General features: G+C 45.6%; 1 protein-coding gene across 3 annotated transcripts; it reads left to right on the plus strand.

The window, feature by feature from the left end:
* Positions 1 to 4,567: 4,567 nt before the first annotated feature.
* Positions 4,568 to 21,620, plus strand: lpar2b (lysophosphatidic acid receptor 2b). Of its 3 annotated transcripts, none has more exons than XM_070983349.1 (5): positions 4,568 to 4,620; positions 13,389 to 13,854; positions 14,690 to 15,184; positions 17,680 to 17,939; positions 21,381 to 21,620. In XM_070983349.1, the coding sequence occupies exons 2-5, from the start codon at positions 13,599 to 13,601 to the stop codon at positions 21,483 to 21,485; spliced, it is 1,116 nt and encodes a 371-aa protein (XP_070839450.1). In that variant the 5' UTR covers positions 4,568 to 4,620; positions 13,389 to 13,598; the 3' UTR covers positions 21,486 to 21,620. The 3 variants fall into 3 exon arrangements, with proteins under 3 accessions (XP_070839450.1, XP_070839466.1, XP_070839458.1); XM_070983357.1 differs by lacking the exon at positions 4,568 to 4,620 and adding an exon at positions 4,757 to 4,915; XM_070983365.1 differs by lacking the exon at positions 21,381 to 21,620 and having other exon boundaries at positions 17,680 to 18,063.
* Positions 21,621 to 24,714: the final 3,094 nt, after the last annotated feature.

Genomic DNA, 24,714 nt, shown 5'->3' on the forward strand with positions numbered 1-24,714 from the left:
GCTGCTCACACGCAACCTGCCCTCATGCTCTGGATCTGTGTTTTATGGTGCACATGGCGGCCTGTGGGAGGTGATCTGGCTGTCATTCAGCTGCTGACTGGGCCTTCCTGCTCCGTCTCTGCTGCTTCACCACGTCGCGTCGTCTGAGGTAAATCACTGTGAAGCACTTCTGCTTTTCCTCCGGAGTCGTCTCGTGATCCACACGGCGTTTCCCCTTCCTCCTGTCTCTGCTTCCTGTTCTCAAATAGAGCTTCCTTTTGTCTGTTTTGACATTTTTAGAAATGCAGCACTCTTTTTTGAAATAACCTTTTGACTCTGTGTTTGCACTGTGATGTCATTACTACTTCATGAAGGCCCGGTTACATAAATCGCACCAGTCCATCATCTACTGAACGAGGCCTTACACAAGGCCTGGCAAGATCAATGAAAAGGTTGTGAGTTGATTAACATAAGAAATCTGAAAGCTTGTCTGAACTTGGAAACAGCAGCTGACAAAATAATCTCCCAGAGGTCCATTTGGTAGCTGATGACCTCTCAACCAGCTCCAGCCACTGCAGTGAGTCCCAGCCAGCAGGAAACTCCATGAGGCAGTTCAGCTACTGACAAACTGACAGATTTGTGTTAAAGAGTAAAATCAGCAACACATTTGGGGTGAAAATGGTGTGACGCTGATCATTAGTGCATGTATAGTCACAGCAGCGACCAGCTGTGAAAACAGGAAGTTGAAATAGACATGATAAAGGATAAATAGTTGAAATAATTACCTAAAAGTAAATGCAAATGTTTGAAATGTCTGCGACTGCAAGTGGTCGTAGTATCAATGCAAATCAAACTACTGTAACAGTGTCCACTCACGTGTCCTCTTACATTCACACATGTACATACAGTCTACACTCAGAGGCCAGTTTATGAGGCACTGATGCAGCCCTGCCATAAACTCTGCCTTGTTTTGATTGAGCTGTTGGCGGCTGCAGGTCGCGTCGCGCTCTACAGAGACGTGTTTCTGTTATTTAGTCTATTATCAGTTTATCTGTGTGTTTTCTGTTTTTGGAGAAGCTCTCAGCACAGAACCAACTGTGTCGCACTTTGCAAGCTTGTTTTCAAGCAAGTTGTGCAACAGATGATTCATGTAATTTCCATTGAATTTTGCCCAGCTCTGACATCCTCGCTGCAGTCTTGGGTGGGACAGTGAGATAGCAAAGCTGTCATTGTGCTTCAAAGGAAAAGGAAACTTCCTGACATAATGCATGACCACAGCTGCAGCTGCACTGGAGGTGATTCATTTTGCTGCAGCGTTTCCCATTTTGAATGCTGGTCTGACCACCTTTATACTGTCAACTCAAAGCCATAAAATTAACCGTTGATCCCAGAAAGTGATCCGAGGTTTTATCACAATCATTTTTGATTGTCACCTTTATCCACGAATGGAAGTTATTGATCAGTAGGTCGTCAAAGCCGGCTGTTGCCACTGTTTAATGTTCACTCATACAAAGAAAACTGCCGTAAGATACAATTCATGGTGCTGTAATAGCGAATGACAAAATGTAATAGCGTGTTGCTGTGGCCAGCTGGTAACCCGGCCCGGCTGATATTACGCCCTAACGTGACACATGTGTTTTCTCATGTGGGGTGACAAACAGGTGTGGAAGGCATGGAGGGCAAGCAGCATCCTCGTCGCCATGGCGACGGCGTACGCAGCTGTCCGTGACGCTGAGAGGAAAAAAGCAAACGGAGAAGCTCAATACAACAAAGTGGAAAGTATGAGCGCTGGAGCTCACGCCACCCGCCTAATAAGGAGGGCATGTTGAACAAACACGCCTGTCACACATGTCGCGGCAGACCTCCGCGCACTCGACCACGAGCGTAAACAGGAAGGACTGTCCACTTTTTCCTCGGCTGTCTCTTCACTTCTGCTCCGTCTCTGTCTGCAGTCAGACTGGTATTTCCTCCTCATCTTCTCCCCTCTGTCCTCCGCTCATTTTCATTATGAGACGGCGGTTTGCACTCTGATAGGCCTCTGACGTCCCATAGACCTTATTGTAGCCATATCAGGTGCAAACAGCTCATCCTAAGCTGCAGGTTCACGTCCCGCAGTCCTATACCAACGCATCGAAGAAAAACAAGACAGCGGCCTCATGCTGCTCCTGACACGACGCCAACGCCGCCGCTCTGGATTCTGCCCTCTCACTGGGGTGGTGAACTGGGCTGCCTGCGGGCCTCGTGCCTCGTCCTCTGAATAAAAGATGAGCCCATTGTTGCTGGAGGTTGGTGGTGTTGTTTCTGTGACTGTCATTGTCATTATTGTCCTGTGCGAGAGGCAGATTTGGCTTTGATGAGGATGGGCACAAGTCAACAGGCCTGACGAACAGAAGATTTGAAAGAAGCTGTATATCTTACCATAGAATTGTTCTGCTGTAATCAGCTTCTCTGCTGGCTTGTTTTAGCAACATGTGACGGTAAAACTAAGCTGATGCCGAGCAAAAAGAAACAGCATCCAAATTAAGAGCAGAGATTCAGCTACAGCCCACAGAAGCAGAGTGCTGGCATCAGGATGACACACTGAACGCCGTTTCTTACTATCAAAAAGGACACACAACTCCTCTTTAAGCGTTAGGACAAAAGGAAAGCAGATGGAGATTCAAAGTAACCTTCAACAGCACAGCAATGGGAAAAGGCTGAATTTAATTACACTTCTGAGGTACTTTGAACGGTTGTTTTTAATTCTTTGGAGACTTTATAGTGACCCATTTCTGCTTGTTTAAAAGCAGTTGCAGCAGATTAAAGTATTTCAGGCGTTTCCCCTTTATTCAACAGTGGACAGTTGTAAGGTGACAGGAAACATGGAGGAATCAAAAAGGTCCACAGCTGAGGACGAAGCAGAGACGTCATATATGTGCTCTGCATGTTCAGAACGAGGCCAATCAGACGCCTCGCCCCTTTACAGACGAAGAACTTACAACAGCAAGCTCATAAAATCCTTTTATTTGTCCCGCTCCTCTTCCCGTATGCCCCCGTCATTACAACGCTGTGACCTACAGGACATTATGTGCAATGATGAGACATTACGTACAATATCCTGGATAATGATCACATTTTGATTCATTCTCTCACCTGCTCTGGAGATTTGATGTTGTACCTGCAGACCGCTTCTCTACAACTCGTCCTTAAACTGATCTGACAGCGTGAAACCCCTCAAAGATGGATTTTTGGGGTTTCCATGAATGAAAAGAGCCGAAACGTTCTCGTCTTTACAAGAAAATCTGCGTACTGATGATATTGTTGCATTCATTAGTTTCTTTTTTGCGTCTTTGACTTGATGATTCAAGCACTTTTTTCGTTCGAGCTAACTTTGACCTGCTGACACAGACAGACGGTTTAATGTCTTTTCACTCTCTGACTGTGAAGAGTTGAGCAACTGGGAGCTATTTGTTTAAAGTTGTCCTTTTAGAAGTATTAGACTTTACATTTACATTTTACAATTACTTTTGAGTTTTAGATTTACTTTTTAGTACTTGGTTGTGAGTTTCACATAGTTGAACAATGTCTGTTTGCCAGAGGTGGAAGAAGTGCTCAGATTTTTCACGCAAGTACAAGTAGTACTGTAATACCATCCATCCATCCATTTTCTATGCCGCTTATCCCTTTCGGGGTCGCGGGGGGGCCGGAGCCTATCTCAGCTGTCAACGGGCAGGAGGCGGTGTACACCCTGGACCGGTCGCCAGCCGATCGCAGGGCAACATATACACATCCATTCACACTCACACTCACACCGAGGGGCAATTTAGAGTCACCTAATGAGCATGTTTTTGGTCTTTGGGAGGAAGCCGGAGAGAAGCCACGCATGCACGGGAAGAACATGCAAACTTCACACAGAAAGGTCCGACCCGGGAATCAAACCTGCAACCTTCTTGCTGTGAGGCACGCGCACTACCTGCTGCGCCACCGTGCAGCCCAGTAGTAATACCACAGTGCAGAAATACTCTGTTACAAGCAAAAAGTGCTGCATTCAAAATTTGTAGTAGTCACATTAAAGTATACTTAAAATAACAAAAGTGAAAGTACTCAAAAAAACAAACAAACCATATATGATGCGTTCATCACTTCTGTGGTAAAATGCTACTAAAACTGAAAAATGTAAATGTAAGTTCAGCTTATTTGTTCAGTAAAGACCCTCTTTGTAGCTCCTAAATACATATGTTTATTGAAAACATCCTTTGAGTATCTTTAGGTTCCTGTCCTGCACAGAAATGTGCACAGAGGTCACATTCATGCCGTTCTGTCAAAGCATTTCCGCGCTGCCTCACCGCAGCATACCGGGAAGCGCAGCCCTGACCTCCAGCCAACCCTGGCCATCAATAATTTACCTCCCACCGCTGCCAAAATCATATAAGCCCGCCTGAAAACTATCCCTGCCCATCCTCTCAGCTCCTCTGTGATTGGCTGCTCTGCCTCCTCGTCAGCCAACAGGGGGGCAGCGGGGGCGGGTCCCGGGCGCTCAGGTTAGCGGACGCAGCGTCCAGGCCGCTCCTTTGTCAGAGAGACGCGGCAGCAGCAGCGGAACGCCGCACCTCACCGCACCGCACCCTTTCTGCTCCTCACCGCGCGGATCACTGCGCACAGGTAACAAGCGCTCGAGCCACCGGAAGCGAAGGGGAGAGTAGACGCAGGTGACGGAGACTGTCCAGCAAGTTTGAGTTTTCTGGGATTAAAAGGAAAAAAGAGCTGGAATGGCGCCTCAGTAGAGACGGAGAAAAGAGTAATTGCTCCTGATCTTTGCCCACCTTGAGCTCAGAGGGCGTAGAAAGTGACGCAGGACGTGACCTCAGGTAGGCCCGTGACGGCACATTGTTCTCAACACGACGCGGACTCTGCTTCTGGATTTACTTGATAAACGAGTTCGCAGACGCGAGAAAAGGTGAGTTCCGACGTCTCTCCCTGCGCTTTGTTTCTCTTTGTTTGTGCGTGAAGCGCCTCAGGTGGGCCGTGAGTTGGACGTGTCGGAGCAGAGACGGGCTGAAGTGTGTTTGATCTTCTCATTGTTCCTCTGTCGGGCGGCCGGGCTTCCCCCCGCGCCGTGTGGAGGCAGCCTGGAGCTCCTCAGAGCCTGGACATCCTCTGCGCGTCCGGTGTCTCCTGTCCTGTTGTAACCTCATATCAGAAATGGCAAACAGAAAAGAATAAATCTCCTGTCACCTGCTTCCAAACAGGACGGACAGGTGAGAACATCAGTGCAGCTGTTTGCTCTTCTCCTGCAGGAAATCCTGGCATGCAGCGCAGCTCGTCAGGCTCTGTTGACACTGTCACCGAGTGTTAACTCAACCTTCAGGCAGCTTGGGAGGCAGTAAATATCGGTGCTGCTGTGTTGGACAATAAATTCAAATGTTTTCCACCTTCATTTGCATTGATGGTGACTCAGAAAAATCTCTGCGGGGCTGCAGCGAGTGATTTTTGTCATGTTGAGTCTATAAAATGTAAGAAAATGCAGAAAAAAAGCTACTTTTTGTCACACCACCAGGCTAAAATCCAAAGATGTTCAGTTTACTGCTTCAGAAAACAGAACGGAAACGAATCCTCGCTTTGACAATCTGAAACCAGCAAATGTTTTGCAGTTGTGCTTAATAAATGAGTAAAATGATCAGATTAATCCATTAAACTTATATCCCTCATGGAGCTGAGTATCAGTATCAGTATTATAAAAACTGTTGGTCAGATTGTTCATGTTGGTTGTTTTGTCCTTAATCAGGTGATTTTATTCAGGGAAAAGTTCTGATGCATTTGAACAACATTCAAGATGGAAAACTTCGGCTTCTTTTGTTCAATGAAAGATGTTTTTATGTAGAAAAAACACCAAAAAATCAATGTGAACGATCATTAAGTTCCCAGAACTGACGGAGACGTCTTCTAAAATGTCCAAACAGTCCAGAAGCTGAATCTCTTCAACTGACAGTGATTTAAAATGAGGTGAAGCCATAAACCGTCAGACAGGAGAAGCAGGAACTGGAGAACTTTGGGGATTTTGTTTCGATAAATGACTTGATGAACTGATGATCAGCTTGTCTGCAGACGATGTGAGGCAGCTCAGCTGCTGTTCGTGAAGTTTCAAAGTGAACAGTCAAAGAGGAGAAAGATGCTGTTAGGATAGTTTCCCGTGCGTCAGCGACGGAAAACAGTGACATTACTGCAGCCTGTTTGTAACTCTGTCTCATCTCGACCACTTCAGGGAAACCACCTGCATTGAAGGTCTCATTCTGACCGATGAGGTTGTTGTTTAGTGTGTTTTCTGCAGACTTTCTACACACAGAGGTACTCTCAGGCGGCTGTAGTGAAATTCTGAGATTTAAATACACAAAGCTGAAATGCAGACGGCAGCTTCAGGATTTCAGACGAGGTAATTCATTTAAAGCAGCCCCTGCTGAAACTAGTTCAGATGCACAGCAGTGAAACACATTGTGTAGTTCTCTCTGTGGCGTTTGGTGCTCTTCCTGTAGATGGACCACACTGATGTCCTTGTGTGGTTAGACAGGAAGTGTGTGTGCGTGCGTCTGTGTGATTAGGTGGCTAACGGTGATCATTGTGCAGATGACACCTGGTCAGTCCCACCGGCTGTGTCCATGCTGCACAGCTGGACGGATGCACTTTGGAAGAGGCAGGTAATTAAAACAAACGCGCCCAGAGGGAGTGCTCCTGAGGAGATGAGCAGAATCTCTGTTTTCACGTGGAATCAGAGGTGACGAACAGTCCCTGGCGCTCCGCTGCAGTATTGGTTTTTGTCTCTCCCTCTCAGAAAGTGAAGCCTCGGCACGTTAACTTCAGCCAGCTTCCACAGAGTGAGAGGAGGAGCAGGGACTCGGGTGTGGCTGCTCTGGTAATGACCGGTTTGCATTCAAACTGGTGTTTACTGATTCAGCCCAGTCCATTCACGCGCGAACACAGACATGCAGCATGATGCATGAAAACACACAGTCATGCAAATGCAGCCACACAGAGTGAAGGCAGCGCCGTGAGCTCGGTGACAGATCAGGGAGGCAAACGCTTTGTCAGTTTCTTTGGGACGGGATCCTCAGCGAGGTCAAGTTTAGGGATGTGCCCGAAGTTTTAATCAGCTGTTTCTGTAAGCTAAATTTAAGGCTGCACCCAGCAGCTTAGCTTAGCATTAAGACTGGGCGTGGGGGGGACAACTAGCCTGGCTGTGTCAAATGTGATTTGTTTAATTAATTCAAAAACAGAAGCGCAGCAGCATCGAGTCGCCATTACGGGTGCTTATGTGCTGAACTATTGATTAATCACAACCAGGAACTTCCTGGAGTCTCGGCTGGTTGCTAGGCGATGGCAACCTGTCCTGCACCAGGCTAGCTCTTTCCTCCTGTTTTTAGCCTTTATGCTAAGCTAAGCTAAGCTAACAGGTTGCTGGCTGTAGCCGCATGTTTGCTGCACAGGCATGAGTGGTATGAATCATGTCGTCTGGCTGTTGGTAAGAAAGCTGCTGCTCTTTTAAGCAGCTTTGGCATTTTTCGTGTCGTTTGTCTGGAAACTGTATGATTTTTTAACAATAATCCTAATTATTGTGATTATTTTAATAATCACAATAATCACTCACTCACTCTCCCTCTCCGTTCTCGTCTCCACCAGCAAGAAAAGTATTGAGCTTCTGTTTCCATTGTTCATTAACCAGGCGCTAACTTTGTCTGCTGTGCAGGTAGTATTGTGTGCTTGCTCTGTGTGTTGTCGGCTTTGCATCCTTTCTGTATCTGCAGCGTGTTGCTTTTAATGTGTTTGTGTTGGCTTGGTTTTTTCTCTAGCACATTTTCATTGATGTATTTGTTTTGGGCGTCCGTCTGTGTTTTGAATATGCAGGATGGAAATGTTTTGAACTTTTGCAGTGCATGTGTCCTTATGGGCCACCATAGTCTGCAGTTGGTTTTTGGGGCAAACAGCTGCTTGCTTCTGGAAACAGGTGTGATGAGAGCAGGGTTTCATTCAGGATTCTGCACTGCTGATTTGTTTCTGGTGGTTACACATCCTGTGATTGCGGCTGCACATGTACTGAACCTGCAGCTGCATAATCTGTGAGAAGAATTATCAGTTGGACATGTTGTTATTGCACCAAGCCGAGTATCGAGAATTGATTACTGAGTATTTTCAGTCTTTGAAAACTCTGCATCTGTCAGCAGAAAATACCCCAATTTCAAGAGGTCACCTGATACAGCATTATGTTTGTCAGCGGCCCTTAAAGGTCGTGCGTAGGCATCTTGTGGTGAGGTAGCAGACTGCATCCAACTGAACACCCCCTCACTTCACCCCTCCCTCTCTAAGTGTGCAGGAGAACCTAGGGTGGCCCCGAAACTCGCAAATAACACGACAGGCGCTCTCTAGATTTACTGTTTGTTTGTCTGTTCTGGGCTACTGTAGAAACATGGTGGTGCAGTGGACTCCATGGCAGAGGACCCCCTCCCTCTGTAGATAAAGAGCTTGTTTAAAGGTAACGAAAGCACAACAGTTCTTATTTTCTGGTGATTTTACACTCATAAAAACATAACTTTGAACGTTATATTACAGTCCTCCCAATAGACCCCCCCGAACAGTGGACCTTCAAAGGACCAAAAACAGAAGGTTTTTCAACAAAGACAAAGTTTTTTGGGTTTTTTTAGATAATATGGTAGAATTCAAATGTACATGACAACATTTTTCTGAAACTGGTTTACTGCTGAAACCTGTGACCTGGCGCAGACGTTACAGATTCAAATTCACCTGAGTGCTTTGCAGCTGCTTTGACTGTTTGCAAAGTGCACAGGAAACAGACGATCAAAGGCTGTGTTTTAGGCTCCGGTTACACACTGAAACACAGCTATTGTCAACATTCGACTGGTGGCTGAACACAATGTTGTGGGGTGAGGACTTTCAGAGAAGACAACGGATGCGAGGGTTTGACGGGCACTTTGCACTTCCTGTGTGTGTTCCCTTTGAGATCATCTGCATGTTTTTAAGATTTGCAGCATGAAAATGTTCAAGTGAATGAAAGTCAGCATAAATGTTGGAGTTCTTGTGTGTGATATCTCCTTAAGCTGGTAGTGAAACACAAGACCGCAACGGTCACAGAGACACAAGAACAGCTTGACAGGCAAACTGAGAGGTCACAGGTGTGTTGTTGTAGGTAGGAAACTGAGCGACTTTGATCTGGAGGGTCGGAGGTTGAAGGTCAACTGTAGGAAGAGTGTTTGATTGACGGCTTCACACAAACCAACAAAAGGCGTCTCTCACGTCCTGTCATCACTGGGTCCATACATAAACAGGTGCAAGTACAAGTGGCAAATAAAACTATTAAGTTCATACATAAATAAGTGAAATGTGGATAAAAGAAATGAAGTCGAAGCAGGTGACATTTAAGGGAAGGGAAATCACCGAATATAAATCAATAAGAAGCAAATAAAAGAGACGATCTTATAGAAGGCAGATTTGTAATGATCTCATGTAAAGCAGAGAAAGTCTCGCATTTAAAACAGAAGTGCAAAATGTGTGGAAGTGCATATAAAAATGCAAAAAAGCACAGCTTAAATAAGTAATGATTAAAAGTTAAACTAAACACGTGAAACCGATGCGATCATGGAAAAGGAATACATTGCGATGTGTTGGCCGTCTTGTAAAGCGTTAAGGGGACGTCTAAAAGCGTCAGTGGAGTCTGCCCATCTCACTCTGAGGGGAACTGTTCCAACGCTGAGGAACCGTAACCGAAAACATGCCTTCGGTTCTCCATCTGAACCACAGAACCACCAAATCAGCTGATCGGAGGGCGAACAGTGAAGTACGACTGGACCGCCTGGATTTACTTCATAAAGGAGTGGGAGTTATAAATAAATGAATTTATGTCTTGAAAAGGTTCTTTATCATTCTTTAACATTGGCAGTAAGTGAAGCACAGGAGGACTGTGTCTGCATTTTGAGATGTTCTGGAACAAATATCTATTAAACTGTTGGAGCTAACCGCCGTCCGGTCCTTGACGTTGGATAAACAGGAATGCCATCATGTTGTTGAAATGAGAGGTATATCAGTGCATCATCAGCGTAACAGTGGCACATTATGGAGCGTGTATATTCTGACCTATTGATTCACCACATCCCATTTTAAATTAGGGATGGGAAGAATTTAACAATTCCGATTCCATTATCGATTTTGCTTATCGGTCCGATTCCTTATCAATTCTTTTATCGATTCTCATTGGGTGAGGAAATAAAAGAGTACAAATGGGTTTGTTTGTGTTAACTGTCTTTTATATTTTCATCTCTGCAGAGAAAATAAAACATATACAGTTTGCACAAATGATGTGTGACGTAACGTCAGAACAAACCTAAAAAGTAGGTGAGCTACTTCTCAGAGTAGGAATGAATGGAGCAGAACTACACTGGTTTAAATAACAACATGCAACTCTGACAGAGCTCAAATTTCTGATTTTCATTTGAACAGATATGCCAGATAAAATGCAACAAATTAACCTAACAAAATTCAGGGGCATCTGCAGTGTCAAAAAGGTGCAAATATTTCACCACAAATCTAGTGACTGCTCTGTGACATTCCTTTATCCTCGTCTCGGTCATTTTCCTCTTCCCTGCCTCAGTGAAAGGAGTGGATAGAGGTGCTGCAGCCTCTGAGGCAGCCTGACTCTGGCAGTCATCTTCATCTAAATTTGATGGAAGGACACGGAGATGATTCATATGGTGAAAGCAGTTTACACAGTGAAATGACGCTAACCTTAACACAACAGACACGGCATGTAAGAGTTCAACATTACCTTCAGCACTAAGAACAGATGACGCCCTGGTGTATTCACAAGCGTCGCTAAGTAGCGCATCAAACACGTGACATTCCTGCAAATGAACTGCATGCTGTGTGGACAAATGTTTTAGCATGTAGGAGGTATTTCCCCCCTTTGAAGAAATGGAAACTTTGCACGTGTTGTACATGGCCATGGTGCCATCTTTTCGTGTGAAATATAGCCATACTTTGGAGCGTTTCTGCCTCGACGCCATATCGCCTACTTTCTAAACCAAAACAAAGCAGCGTGCGTGACGTTATCGCACATGTGCAAACAGGCGGAATCGATAAGCAGAATCGTTAACCAGGCAGGCAAACGATTCCAAGGAACTGAGCTACCATTCCCATCCCTATTTTCAGTGCCACTGAAGTTTGCTGCCAGCGCACAACTTCATTTTCATTTTCTAATCTAAGCGCTGTCAAACCACACTGGTTTCATGAGGTGACCTCCTTTGTCTCACCTTGCTGGTTTAACTTCTCAGTAGCAGCGCTGCAGCGTGAAGCAGCGTTTAACCGACTGGTTGACTAATCACGCACACCCCCACCACAAATTACATTCCTGTACACTCGAGGCTTGTTCTTGCGTTGACTTTTGGTCCCCTCACATTCTTTTGCTTTTCACTCCTCTCAGCTGTTTTCCATTGTTTCCTTGATCAAAACCTTTTCTTGCATGCCGTCTCACCCATCATCTCATTCTCAAGCCTCTGAAGTTCTCAGTCTCTCCACATTTTTCTCTTTCGGATTTGGCGTCTCTCTCCACACCCTTGGTAGGAGAGTGGGTCACTGAGGCTCCCTGTGTGTGTGTGTGTGTGTGTGTGTGTGTGTGTGTGTGTGTGTGTGTGTGTGTGTGTGTGTGTGTGTGTGTGTGTGTGTGTGTGTGTGTGTGTGTGTGTGTGTGTGTGTGTGTGTGTGTGTGTGTGTGCATGTTTGGATTGAGATTGAGTTACATAGCTGGATTGTGTAATTGTGAGGTGTGTCTCTGCTGCAGGGAGCTGCTCTGCTGTTTCCATTGTTGGGAGAGTTGAACTTGGAGTCGACGGCGCAGTGCGTGTCGTCGTGCTGCGCTGGCTTTCACAGGAGAACGGAGAGTGTACGAAGGCGTGTTGTTGACTCAGGACGCACCATGTGGCGCGTACAGGTTTACCCTAAATAGAGGATTAAAGCACATTGTTGTTGGCCACACTCTGATGCGTGTCTTCAAGTGAAGGCTGAGTTCTTCCTGAGCCGTGGTTGGTTTTAATTACAGCATCTCAGTCGTAACGCCTCATGTTCGTGTCGTGACTTGTCGGCTCGCATGGATCGTTGGTCTTTGAGCGCAGCGGCAGTCGTATGACGATGCAAATAACTGCTGCTGCTGCTTATCAAGATTCTCCTCGCGTTATACACCAATACATTTTTGCTTTTTGAATAAACACAGAACGCACTTTTCCTCATATTTAACAAAATAACTGCAAAAAAAACGAAAGTTTGGCGGCTGCGTTTGCTGTTTGTTTACTCATTTAAGCCTGGTTGGTTTAAAGTTGATCCTTGTGTGTATTCAGGCCTTTGGGATGCATAACATCCTGCAGGGGTCTGCAAAGTTCACTCAGTTTAATCCTGGAACAGATGATGCTTCACCTTATTTTACTCACAGAACATGCAAGTCAGCGTCGCACACTGAAGCCTCTGTGACGTCAGACACAATAAGGAAAATGTTTCAGGGTTTAACTGTTGGACACAATATGTCTCCACGTCACTGCAGAGTTCCCTCCTCGCTGCAGGAGATGAATGTGAAAACAGCTTCAGGTGTCAAACTGCACATACGTCATCCTGCAGAGTGAAAGTCAAACAAGTGAAGCGACATTAAGCAAAGCTTGTTTTTGAGTGGAGGAGGACTTTCCAGAAACGGACATGTTCTGGGTTGTTTGCTGAAAGTGCTGGGTGATAATTGTGTATTGTTGTCATGAAACTAACAGTTAGAAATATGAATTCATGTGTTAGTTTCTCCTTTGAGAAATGAGACTGAGGCTGATTTTGGGTTATAGAGAAAAAGCTGACATGAGTTAGAATTTGATCAAAGAGGACGGTCCTAATCCTTAATAGTACTGTGATAATGACTTCAGCCATGTAGCCACGTGGTTCATGTATGCGCTGGTTAATTAACTTGTGTGACTGCTCTGAACTCGACTGTGAGCTGATTGGCTGCTTATTCTTCTGGTTAGATAATGTTGTCACACAGAGTCACACAGTACATTTGGCAGATATTGCGTTATGCATAAAGTTTGGTTTTCAAAGCTAATATTTGAAATAAAAATGAAACAGACTGTAGAATAAATAAATATCTGTACTATGAAAAACCCTGTCACATCAGTGAACTATAAGCTATGGACTATGAAGTCTGGATCGGCGACGCCCGTCTGATATCTGATAGGTGAATTACGTCAATCCTGACACCTGATATGGATTTTAGATCATCTTGGATCAATCCCAGCTCATGTTAGTTCAATAAATGTAGGTCATTGTGCAGCTTCAGCACATTTTGGAATGAGGTCTTGCATAGTTGCTGTGTTTTTGTCTCTAAATAACATTTAATCGTTCCACAGACTGAAGACCAGCGTAGGCCTCAGACCTCAAACTGGATCCCTCCAGTCCTCACCTGTCCAGCTGATGGCATGCAGATCTCCAACCCAGCTGAGAGGGCGAGTCTGAATGGCGTCCTAGACCTTCTCCTCTGCTTCCTGTCTGCAACGCCGCCCTCCTCTCCGTCCTCTCCAACTCGTCTCTGATCCCACAAGCCCAGCGGAAACCTCACCATGGACACCCTGACCGACACCACCGAGGGCTGCTACTTCAACCGCACCGTCAAGTTCTTCTACGAGGCGAGTGGCAAGAACATCAGCGACCACTGGCGCCGTCGGGACTATGTGATCGTCACTCTGGGCATGTCGGTCTGCTTCATCGTCATCTTTTCCAACCTTTTGGTCATAGCCGCCATTTTGAAAAACCGGCGCTTTCACTTTCCCATCTACTACCTGTTGGGTAACCTGGCTCTGGCAGACCTCTTCTCAGGTACCAGTGTTTTACTTCCTGTCTTCTTTTTAGGGACATTTTTTGCAGTTTAACCACAGTGATGAAAACATGGATGTTTCTGAATTTCTTCATGCGCTTTGTGAGTTCATCCTCATCTTAGTTTAGATATTTGATGTTGAAAGTGCAACACAGACAGCTAGCGTCACATCTGGGCAACACATGCTGCTTTTATTGAGGCTTGATGAGTGTAGATGCTGGGAAATGGCACAGCGGGGCATTCGGATGCATCTCTGCTGGTAAATCTGCAGTGATGCATGACAAGACGCCTCCAATGGGCAGGCTTACAGAACGGTGGCTGTGAGTGCTTTGACTGTCATGATGGGCTTTTCTCATAAGCAGGGAAACACCGTTTAATGTTGAAGGCTCCTTACTGCAGACTGGTTGGCCCAGTGTTTACGACTTTTCATTTTTATGTATTTTCCTAAGTCAATATGATATCCTCATATAACATTGTCACTTTGAAGCGTTGTGACTGTGTGCATGCTAATGCAAAGTGAGCGGGACATTTGAAAATGAAACTTAAACAGTGAAATCGGTGACCTTGTAAATGCAAACGATAAATATAAAAGTTCAGTTAGACGGTCCGTCCATCTTCAGATTTCACTGCATGCGTCACTTGAGCATATAGCCTTTTTTCTCTATTCATGCCCTCATATTGCACGCAAAGACCTGAAACAGACAGATGGTCGCAGTCTTGGTCGATCTTTAAAGACAAACTAGTCCTTGAAGACATCACATTATGTAATCATGCGTATTATCCTGTAGCTCTTTTAAAGAATTCTCCATTGTTAAACTCTGGCTTTCCTCTTCCCAGGTGTCTCCTACCTCCACTTGATGTTTCATACTGGTCCCTGGACCATTAAGCTGTCTAAGTACCAGTGGTTTGTGCGACAGGGGCTGATCGACACCAGCCTGACGGCTTCGGTCCTCAACCTCCTGGCCGTGGCCGTGGAGCGCCACCAAACCATCTTCACCATGCAGCTGCACAGCAAGATGAGCACCCGGCGTGTTTTCATCCTCATGCTGTTCATCTGGCTGGTGGCCATCATCATGGGCCTGATTCCCACCATGGGCTGGCACTGCCTGTGCGACCTGGAAAACTGCTCCACCATGGCGCCGATGTACAGCCGCAGCTACCTGGTGTTCTGGGCCGTTCTCAACCTGCTGACCTTCTCCGTCATGGTGGCCGTCTACACCCGCATCTTTGTCTACGTGAGGCACAAGAGCAAGCAGATGTCGCAGCACACCACCCAGATGAGACACAGGGAGACGGTGTTCAGCCTGATGATGACCGTCTCCATGATCCTGGGTGAGGAAGCACACACACGCTGCTTAGACACATGAGTAACCCAAAAACTTCAAATCCTGACCCTGTAATCTGCTGCAGGTACAAACAGCTGAGCGAGTGCTTGTGTCATTTGAATTCATTTATAACAGAGAAAAGTGAGTCAGCACAGCCCCACCTTGCAGTTTCAAGCAGGAGTGCCCCCTGTCCCTCGGACAGAGAGAGTGAGTCACAGCTGTAGAAACTGCCTCTGGGCGAAGCGCTGGCTCAGGACTGAAGGCCTTCTGTGTGGACACACTTTGCATCAGAACGGAGACGAAAACAGTGACGACTTTAAGAGCAAATACAAGAAACAACACAAGAGTTTGCTAATACCTCAGTGCATACACACAAACATCATGCTGATAGGACGACAAGTACATTTCTGGATGTTTATCAGCTTGAAAGTTCATTATTGAGCTTAGAAACAGTAGTTTGACCAAAAAGTACTCAAGGCCGGCGTTTCTGGAGCTTTCAGCTGCACCTCACCGTCCTCATCGGTCTATAATATCACTCATTTTGATGAAAAGCCTATTTTACTTAATTTTTAAATGATTTTTTGTTTGATACCCACTGCACATAATGAATCAAAGATCCGCTGAGAGTTTTGTGCACAGGTGTATTTAATAAGGTATTTTGTCACAGTTAATCGTGGTCATGCTGCTCGTCAGTTTAATGTCTCCCCCACTTTTTGCTTTCTGTCCCTGAAGACACCAAAGCATCGCACAGTCTGTCCTCACTTTACTAACAAAGCTTTGGTCCTCAGCTCTGTTGCCTGTCAATAAGGCGTTGTGGTGTGCAGTGTCATCGTAAGAGGCCTTGTTTACTGTAAACTGTGGTCTTTCTTGGTCTCCTTGCAGCAGGAAACAGTTTGGTGTTTCCTCCTTTGCAAATAAATGAGTAGAACGTGAAAATGATTCACCTTCAAGCACCAGATCTTAAGTGTTTCCCTGTAATAGTAAATGTTTGTGATAAAATAAGCCCCCAACAAACATAAAGTTAGAGGGAAGCGTCTTTATTCATGAAGTCGGAGCCTCTTCAGGTCTGTGCAGCTGTGGTTTGATCACATATTTCCACAGAGACGCCGCTAATAAATCCGTCCGATTTCTTCCTTTTTTCAGAGAAGACGCAAGAACTTTAAACCCGCAGAGGAAACGCTGAAATCACTCCTGTGAAATAACCAGTTTCATTCATTTTATTCGTACATTTCGTCACTTGTGGTGAGAAGCAGATTGGAGATTGTTTTTCGGCCTGAACCACGCGAACATATGACTCAAAGAGGCACAGGCCGTTTTCAGGGAAGCGCTCGGCCGAATCTTCACCGTATGAAACGACAAACACCGGCAGCCTCTCAAACGTATGCTTGCACACACAGGCCGGCATGCAGGCTCCTCTCTCAGCTTGTCTGTACAAGTTAAACCAGACTTTACTCCCCCCAACACACACACTTTAACTCCTCTCCCGGCGATTCCTCCTTGTTTTGTGCCCCCTCCCTCGCTCCTCTGCTCTCTTTCCCAGACTCCCCTGCTCCTGCTCTCGCATTTTGAACCTTGGATTAAATTCCTCAAAGTTTTAAAACTGTTACTCGTCTCTCTCCCGGTCGCTCAGCAGCCAGGACGCAGCACCTCTGGCATGCGAGGAGGCCGAAGGAAAACCCTGAGCATGCCCTGACAGGGAGCTGCATAGTTCAGTCACTGTGACAGAAAACAGCCCACATGACAGCACAGAGTGTGTGTGCTGTGCGGGCTTACGCTCGTATGTTTGTGAGGACTAACTTGAGCTTTGACCTCGAGAGTGGGCCTCTTTTGTGTCATCTCGGCTGTTCTCTCACGTCTCCAAATGGCTATTTGAAGATGTGGTTTTGCATTCAGGTTTGAGCTTCAGCATTGAGTCGTTGGGACTGAAAAGGTTGATGCCAGGGGCTGAGGAATGCCTCGCGCGTTGTATGTGCGAGTGTGTGTTTCCACATCGTTTTCACATTTCTGCCTGCAGCGCGTACGTGTGCACATATTAGTGCCGAAGGTGCTGCAGATGTGTGCGCATGATGAATTCCTGAGCTGCCTAATCGAGTATTATGATAATGAAATCTGATCATACAGACTAAACCCAGTCCACATGCTGACATGTTATGTATCTGTGTGTGTGTGTGTGTGTGTGTGTGTGTGTGTGTGTGTGTGTGTGTGTGTATATGTGTGTGTGTGTGTGTGTGTGTGTGTGTGTGTGTGTGTGTGTGTGTGTGTGTGTGTGTGTGTGTGTGTGCGCGCACGCGCAGACACACACATTGTCTACAGAGGAATTTACAGTACATTCCCTTTCGCCCGTTGCTGCCCCCTTCGTCTTCACATTCTTTACAACTCTGTTCTTTTTCTTTCCTCTCAGTAACTCCTTTTCTTATCTGTGGCTTCTTGCTGATGTCCAGTGTTATTACAGGTCTTCTAATGACCTTATGTACCCTTGATCTCCCTCTCCTCCCCCGACAGGCTGTTTTGTGATCTGCTGGACGCCCGGCCTGGTGGTGCTGCTGCTCGACGGTCTGGGCTGTGACAAGTGTCAGGTGCTGCGCTACGAGAAGTACTGCCTGGTGCTGGCCGAGTGCAACTCCTTCGTCAATCCCATCATCTACTCCTTCAGGGACAAGGACATGAAGAAGACCTTCAAGGAGATCCTGTGCTGCCTGTGCCGGCGGGGCAGCAAAAAGAAGGGCAGCTCTGGAGTTCACTTTAGCACCCTGGAGCACGAGGTACTGTCTGAAAGCAACGGAGCCGACGACAGCAATCACAAACAAAACAACCACTCGCACTGAGGACGTAAAGATCAACCCCCGAGACCACACTGAGACATACAGTACAGTCATAACAACCACACTCACAATGACAAACTGACAACTTTGCAGACTTGACAAGAACTAAAGAAAAGTGAAAACAACCAGGTGCAGTTAGATTTAAAGAAGATCCATGTTTTTAAAGTAGCATTTCAAATGAACCTGAGAACAATGTGCCATGTCAAAGGTGTCGCTCGACGTGATGAACCTACAGAGAATTACCCCCCCCCCCCCAGCCGTTAGCAGCTAGCTCCCTCAGGAGTTGATTGAGAGCTAAAAGAGAGTAAATATTGGACTTAAATGTCAGCTTAAAAAGTGACTATGTCAGTGTTTTATTCACAGCTTGTTTCTGCTGCCCCCAAGTGGACAAAACGACCGCTTACTGCAGCTTTAAAGAGAGCAGGATGTGACACTCGTTTCCATTTCTTTCTTTCTTTTTTTTTTGTTGAGCTTTTCATGCTCAGTGGAGCACCTCATTTATCCCTCGTGGCAGTGGCCGGAAAAACGCAAAACAAAATTTGGATCCGCATTGGCATAAACTTCAGTTATAAATAGGCTTAAACACACTTTGAACGGTTCACACATCACTGCACATTAAAAACGCTGAGCATTGCTTATCAGAAGGGATTGCACCTCATTATAATGTATGTAAGGTCACTGAGGTCAGATTGGTCTTTAGATGCAAACGTGCTGATGTATTGTTTGGAAGTGATTGGTTTGTGTACTGTAGTTAAGCGTAGCAAAACGTAGAAGTCGTTAAATTTAAGCCTTTTGTGTGTCTTTCGTGGTCGCTGCTTCGACCAAATATAAACTAGCGCCTCTGCTTTGTCGGTGCTGTGTGTGTGTGTACGTGACCTCTGTGTTTAATTAACTCTATTGTGCTGCAGCATCGCTGTGCTGACTGGTGGTTATATATGGCAGTTGCGCGGTGGCTGCTTACGGTATGAACACACGTTGTCGAGCTCTGTGCTGCTTAAAAAATGCACAGTAGAACTTCTAGAAGTGCATGCTGAACAAAAGAAGACGCCCCCTCTTTGCCAGAGAGCCACCACATTCAGCACAGTGAGCCTGAAGTCAACCTGCACAACAAAAGCAGCCTTAAAGTGCACTGACATCTGCGCCGTGTCGGACGCCTGGCATTTATTATCTGATACTGCCTCCACTCCTTATCAGGCTTTCTTATCTGTTGGCTACTGTCTGCACTGCCGTCTTTCAGTTCCTCAGTCAGAATAAATGTCAGCGTCAGGGCGAGTAGACATTATCACATGAAAAGGCAACGTTTGTACGAACGTTGATCCAGAGAGAACAGAGAGTCCGCACACTCGAACGAACCAGAGCGTTCTTTCAGTTTCAGCCGTCATCAGATCATTTACATGGTTTCAAATGAAAACTGTCCACTGTCCACCGAGTCTGCCTGCAGAGAGGACAGACGCGGTCGAGGCGTCTTAGCACTTAATACAGACGTAAAGACAAAGAAACGACAGAGCTGCAGCCGTGTGGTTAAATATAACATGTCAGATAATCCCCGCCGGGATATGACCAAAATCTCACATCCTGAGGTCATTTCATATCAACACTATACACATGAGATGACATAAAGTGAACACATGGAAAGGCACATTTCTTATTACATTATGAATTATATACTCAAATAAGAGGCACTTACTTGTATCAAATACATTTACTCTCCTTTAATTTAGATCCTTTGTACAAATTTTCAATTAAGTATGTAAAGAAAAGGTAAAATATTACTGTATAAAGTTTAAAATAGAAGACACGTCCATGTCCATGCAAAGCATCGTCCAAAAGACGTCGCGACACAAATCAGAAACTTTTCCTCCTGATCGAGTGATGAGTCACTTCTGAAAGGACTGTCACTCATTCAGTGTAGTTCATGCTGAAGCTGAATGACTCTCATTCGCGCTGTGCTGAACGCAGAACCTGAGAGAATGGAAGTAAATGGCGCTCCGATTGATGCGCAAACTCTTTTGTAACTTGTTTTTGTTCTAATTACAACACAAATCTAATTCAATTCATTTGTACATTAAACCAGGCAGGAAGTCAAACTTTCCACAAGACAAACTTTCGCAAAGCTTCAACCAGCGACCTCGATCGAGCTCACGTCTCATGAAACGAGGCTTAAACGGTCACACGGCGTCGTGCTGCATGCAGGTTTCCTTTGCTGGAGTTACCCTGTTGTCTTACGCTATCGTCACTCGTTTATAGGAAGCGCAGCATTCCTGTGTTCTCTGTGCTGTTTGTTAACGTGTGTGTGTGTGTGTGTGTGTGTGTGTGTGTGTGTGTGTGTGTGTGTGTGTGTGTGTGTGTGTGTGTGTGTGTGTGTGTGTGTGTGTGTGTGTGTGTGTGTGTGTGTGTGTGTGTCAGTGTGTGCGCTCGTGTCGTACAGTCTTAAACCAGTCCAGATGTGTGCTTGTGGTTGGAGCGGGTCATGCTCCTCGCCACATTTCCTCTGACTTGTTACTCTGGCATGTGTGTATGTTGGACATGTTTCACTCTATCATTCTCTCTCTCACACACACACCCACACACACCCGCACACGCAGCCCGCTAACAGGAAGTGCAGTCATGGGTGTGCGGTCTTCCGTGCATGTGAACGTCTACACTGATTCACAAAAATGTTGCTTTGCGTATTTTGGACATTAGGATTAGAGGGGAGGCGGGAGAGAGCCGGCTGGGACAAATTTGCATTTGCTGTGTGTTGATAGTAAAATATGCAGTGACACACGCAATTAAAGGGAAGTTAGACATTTATGGGTAACAGTAAGTCATTAATTCTAAGTACTCTTAAAGGGAATGCATTACCGGAAGCTATTAAAGGGATAACCGTATACTCAGACTATATTCTGTGTGTTGATGCTGATTTTCATATTATTATTATTACAGGCTAACTGATGGTGTCGTTTTGACAGCTCAGAAACAGTTTCATTTTATTTAGGGTCTATTTTTGTACAAACCTTGTTTCCGTTCATATGAATAAACGGCTAATATGAATAAATGCAGACGTCTGTGTACAGCTGTGGTTTGTTTGGTGGCGTCTGTCCGCCTGCTGTGTCCGCTTTGCAGCCTGACGGCTTCTCTGTGAAACTAACATCTGGAATCGTGTCAGACCGTGTGGAAAAGGTTTCGGGGATAAACGTGGTTTTCATATCTTTTCTCTCCGCTCGTTTCGCTCTGTTTGCTAGTTTGGACATGACTAACCCGTTTTCTCTTCTTCCTTTTCCACTTCCTGTTTCTTTCTGCTTCACCTCATCCCCATTCCTCACCCCCCGCCCCCCGGATCCTCACCTCACTTCAACTCTGGCCTCATGCTCTTATCTGTCTCTCCACCTCTGTCTGTAGAACTGTAAGTCTCGTACCGCCGAGCCGCTGGAGAGGAGCAACGGGACCCCTCTCATCCACGAAGGCTCAGAAGACCACCCCGTCTCCTCGGAGAAATGGAATTAACTCAAACAACGGGAAACTTTCAACGCTCGTTCAGAAACACTGAAATCTACGGCTCTGCGTATCTCCACAAAAACAAGCTGAGAGCTGTTCTTCCTCAGCCAGCAGGATGTTGTCCAGGTCAAAACTGTTTGTTTTCCCGCCTGCTCTGTGTGTGCGTGGGGCAAAGAAGAATTGATTAAGCTCATATATCACTCGGCCAACGTGATGCTGGACATGCAGCGTCTGCTAATTCAAAGGGAAACAAGTGGTTCATTTGCCCCCCCATCATCGACTTTCAGCAGACATGAGGAGGCGAAGCGTCCATTACTGGGCCATTTAAACAACATGGGGGCACATCGGACAACTCATTTCCTGTTGAGACATAAATGAACCGCAAGTTTCTCCTTAACAGATGGCGGTAGAAGAAGTGACGCTCACAGCTGCTGGCAGTGCGGAGGAAATGACTGAATCTGTGTCGCCGAGCAGAAATACGCGCACTGTTGAGCACCGCTGAGTTCTATAAGTAGAATCTGTTGCTGCAAATGGCTTCAGTGACATCTTGATGGTTTCTGTGCATGTGGGTTTATCAGGAGCACCAAGCTGAAGCTGCTGCAGTCCGATGCAGCCGTCCTCCCTTCATGAAGGTTGTAGTGGGTGTAGTTCGTGCTGCTGTTGAAATGTTTTGCATGGTGCAGTTAAAAGAGTCGTTACTGTTTTTTCACCTGCCCTCATGAGCTAAACGAGCTGAACAAAATAATAGAAACACCGTTCAGCAACAGCACCAGCAACATCCTCCAAAACCATCAGAAGGTCCAATCAACACGTCTCTGAAACGGTTTGTGAAGGATTTGCTGCAGGACTGCTGTGTGAGCATGCCTTAGTTTGAGCTCAGTGTACCTAATAAACTGGCACCTGCGTGCGTGCGTGCGTGCGTGCGTGCGTGCGTGCGTGCGTGTGTGCATGCGTGTAACCACTGGGAATCTGATGAATCTGATGAGGAAACCAGTAGCTCTCTGTACTGGACTTTTCAAAGGGTTGTAAATTGTAATTAATGGATTTGTTCCTGGTTGATTTTCCAGTCTTATTGATCAATCATTAAACTCATGTATGAGTTCCGCTCATATGGATGTTTTGGACACTTCCAAAACTCCAAACCAAAACCCCTTTCAGAACAACTTAATTTTTCCAGCTGTGGCTTTCCACTCGAAGGTCCGACCTCCCGTCTAAGCCCGTTCAGCCACGTCCTGGTTCCCCTCGGTCGCTCTTTATACCTCATTGTACCTGCTTGAAAGTCTAGTTTTGTACTTTTTATATACTAATTGCCAGCAGTACAGCTCACTTATACTAACTGTTAGTATCAGAATTGGCATGGATGTTATGTCTTGGATTATTTTATGGTTATAAACAAGCTAAACTGCAGACCAGATGGATTATTGCACTGAAAGACCCTTCGTCAGGGATTTACTGCACGTGTAATGTAAAGAGATGTTTCATAGGCCTGACTGAAGCCAGCACACAAACTTTATGCTCTCGATCTTTCTTGGCTCAATTCTTAATGAAGAGGCAATCTGGCAGCTCGACAGTTATCCTGATAAACGGCTCTTTACTGACCTAAAAGCATAAATAAATGATTCATTAAGGTTAATAAAGCCTCGGTTAGAATTTATAACCCTGTTTTGAAGTCTTCTCGTACCTCTCTCCATGTTTTCTCCTCGCAGGAGCACGACCTCGTCGTCTCGGTTCTTGGTTTTGCTGAGATTGTCAGAAAGTTTTAGATGCAGGATGTTTGAAGTTTAGACACGAATGTCCTGATGTGCGTGTCACAGTGCACATTTTTCTTGTCTAGATTCTTTTCTCATGAATATCAAAGGGAACGCTGACTTTAATGGAGGAGATCCTGTTTGTGCCTTAATGCAGCGTCGCTGAGGAACATCTGCTGCGGTCTGCAGCTCACAAACAGCTGTTCTGCAGTCCTCCACAGTCGGCGTGAGCTGGTCCTTCCTCAAGCTTTTAGCTGCAATGTTTTGTCGTCTGTGCTGCAGTGACACATAATATTCATTTGTAAATTGTGATATAAAACTTTATTTATGATCACATTGTAGCTGTAGATGTTATGTACAGTAGCTGGTGCACATTAGCAGATTTGGCATCAGAGGCAACTCAAAAAAAAAAAACACCTTAAAGGGAAATCAAGCTTTGTTTTTCAGCAGAATAATATCCAGAAATGTTTACATATTTTTTTAATGAACCTTTCAGCCAAGCATGACTGAGCAAACAGGGCAAGTGTGCGATGAGCGATCTGAAGTTTTAGGGGGAAAACGCTGCAGCTGCTTTATGTTCATGTTAAGTAAAGCTGATATGACCCACGCTGTGGTTTGGTTTCCTGTGTTTTCAGCCATGATAACCTGCCGCAGTCACTGACGGTGACGTCATTAAAGGCTTTAAATATTCATTTCTCTGGGAGTCTCCTTGGCGTGTTTACTGACGTCTCTGAACGATCTGTCTTCTGTGGACCCTGTTGGTCGTGGACGACCGGGTCTCCCTGTCCCCTGTTCAGACACCTTTGCTCCATCTTTCAGTCTGATTTTCCAGCTTCGCGGAGCCGGAGACGACCTCTCATGAAGTGCTGAGCCCTCTCTGAGGTTTTTAGAAAATCTCTTTATCTGCTCCCCCTCTTTCCCCAGCCCTCCTTCCTCACGTTACCAAGAGAGAGTCTTTTCAGCGAAATCGGCTCTTTCTTGACCGTTGGCAGTGAGAATCTCTTCTGGGAATGCATTTCCCTCTTCAGGTTGTCCAGCTTCAGTTTATCCAGTGATGGGATACTCTTCCTCTTGCGTTTCGTATCGGGTAGCGCCCTCCTCAGCTTCCTCCAGGCTCTGCTCATGGGCGACTTCTTCTTCTTTTGCCAGAAAAAGGTTCTTTTAGAGGAGGAGCCGCCCATAACACTGCAGGAGGAAGAAAGGTGATCAGCGTGAATGCAGAGATTGTTCTGGAGGCCAGTTTTTCACAACAGAAGTACAGAAGCAAGGAAACACCAAGAGGATTTGAATCTGTTTAGTCATTTATGGGGTTTGAAACACCCTCGTTAACATTTGGAGTTTTAGGGGCTCTAAAGTTTGCATATTCATCAAATATCAAGAATAAGCCAAATTCAGAGAATGACTAAATGTCTGAGAAAGTCTAAAAAACTAATTTATGACTAATGTATTTCAACGACATTATTGAAATCCTTTAAATAGTTTAAATTCAG

Source organism: Chaetodon trifascialis, chromosome 2 (genome assembly GCF_039877785.1).
Source record: "Chaetodon trifascialis isolate fChaTrf1 chromosome 2, fChaTrf1.hap1, whole genome shotgun sequence".
Taxonomy (NCBI): Eukaryota; Metazoa; Chordata; class Actinopteri; order Chaetodontiformes; family Chaetodontidae; genus Chaetodon; species Chaetodon trifascialis.

Coding starts and splice junctions, on each gene's coding strand:
- lpar2b (XM_070983349.1), top strand. CDS start 13,599: ATGGACACCCTGACCGACACCACCGAGGGCTGCTACTTCAACCGCACC. Junction 13,855..14,689: donor TCTGGCAGACCTCTTCTCAG/GTACCAGTGTTT, acceptor TCCTCTTCCCAG/GTGTCTCCTACCTCCACTTG. Junction 15,185..17,679: donor GACCGTCTCCATGATCCTGG/GTGAGGAAGCAC, acceptor CTCCCCCGACAG/GCTGTTTTGTGATCTGCTGG.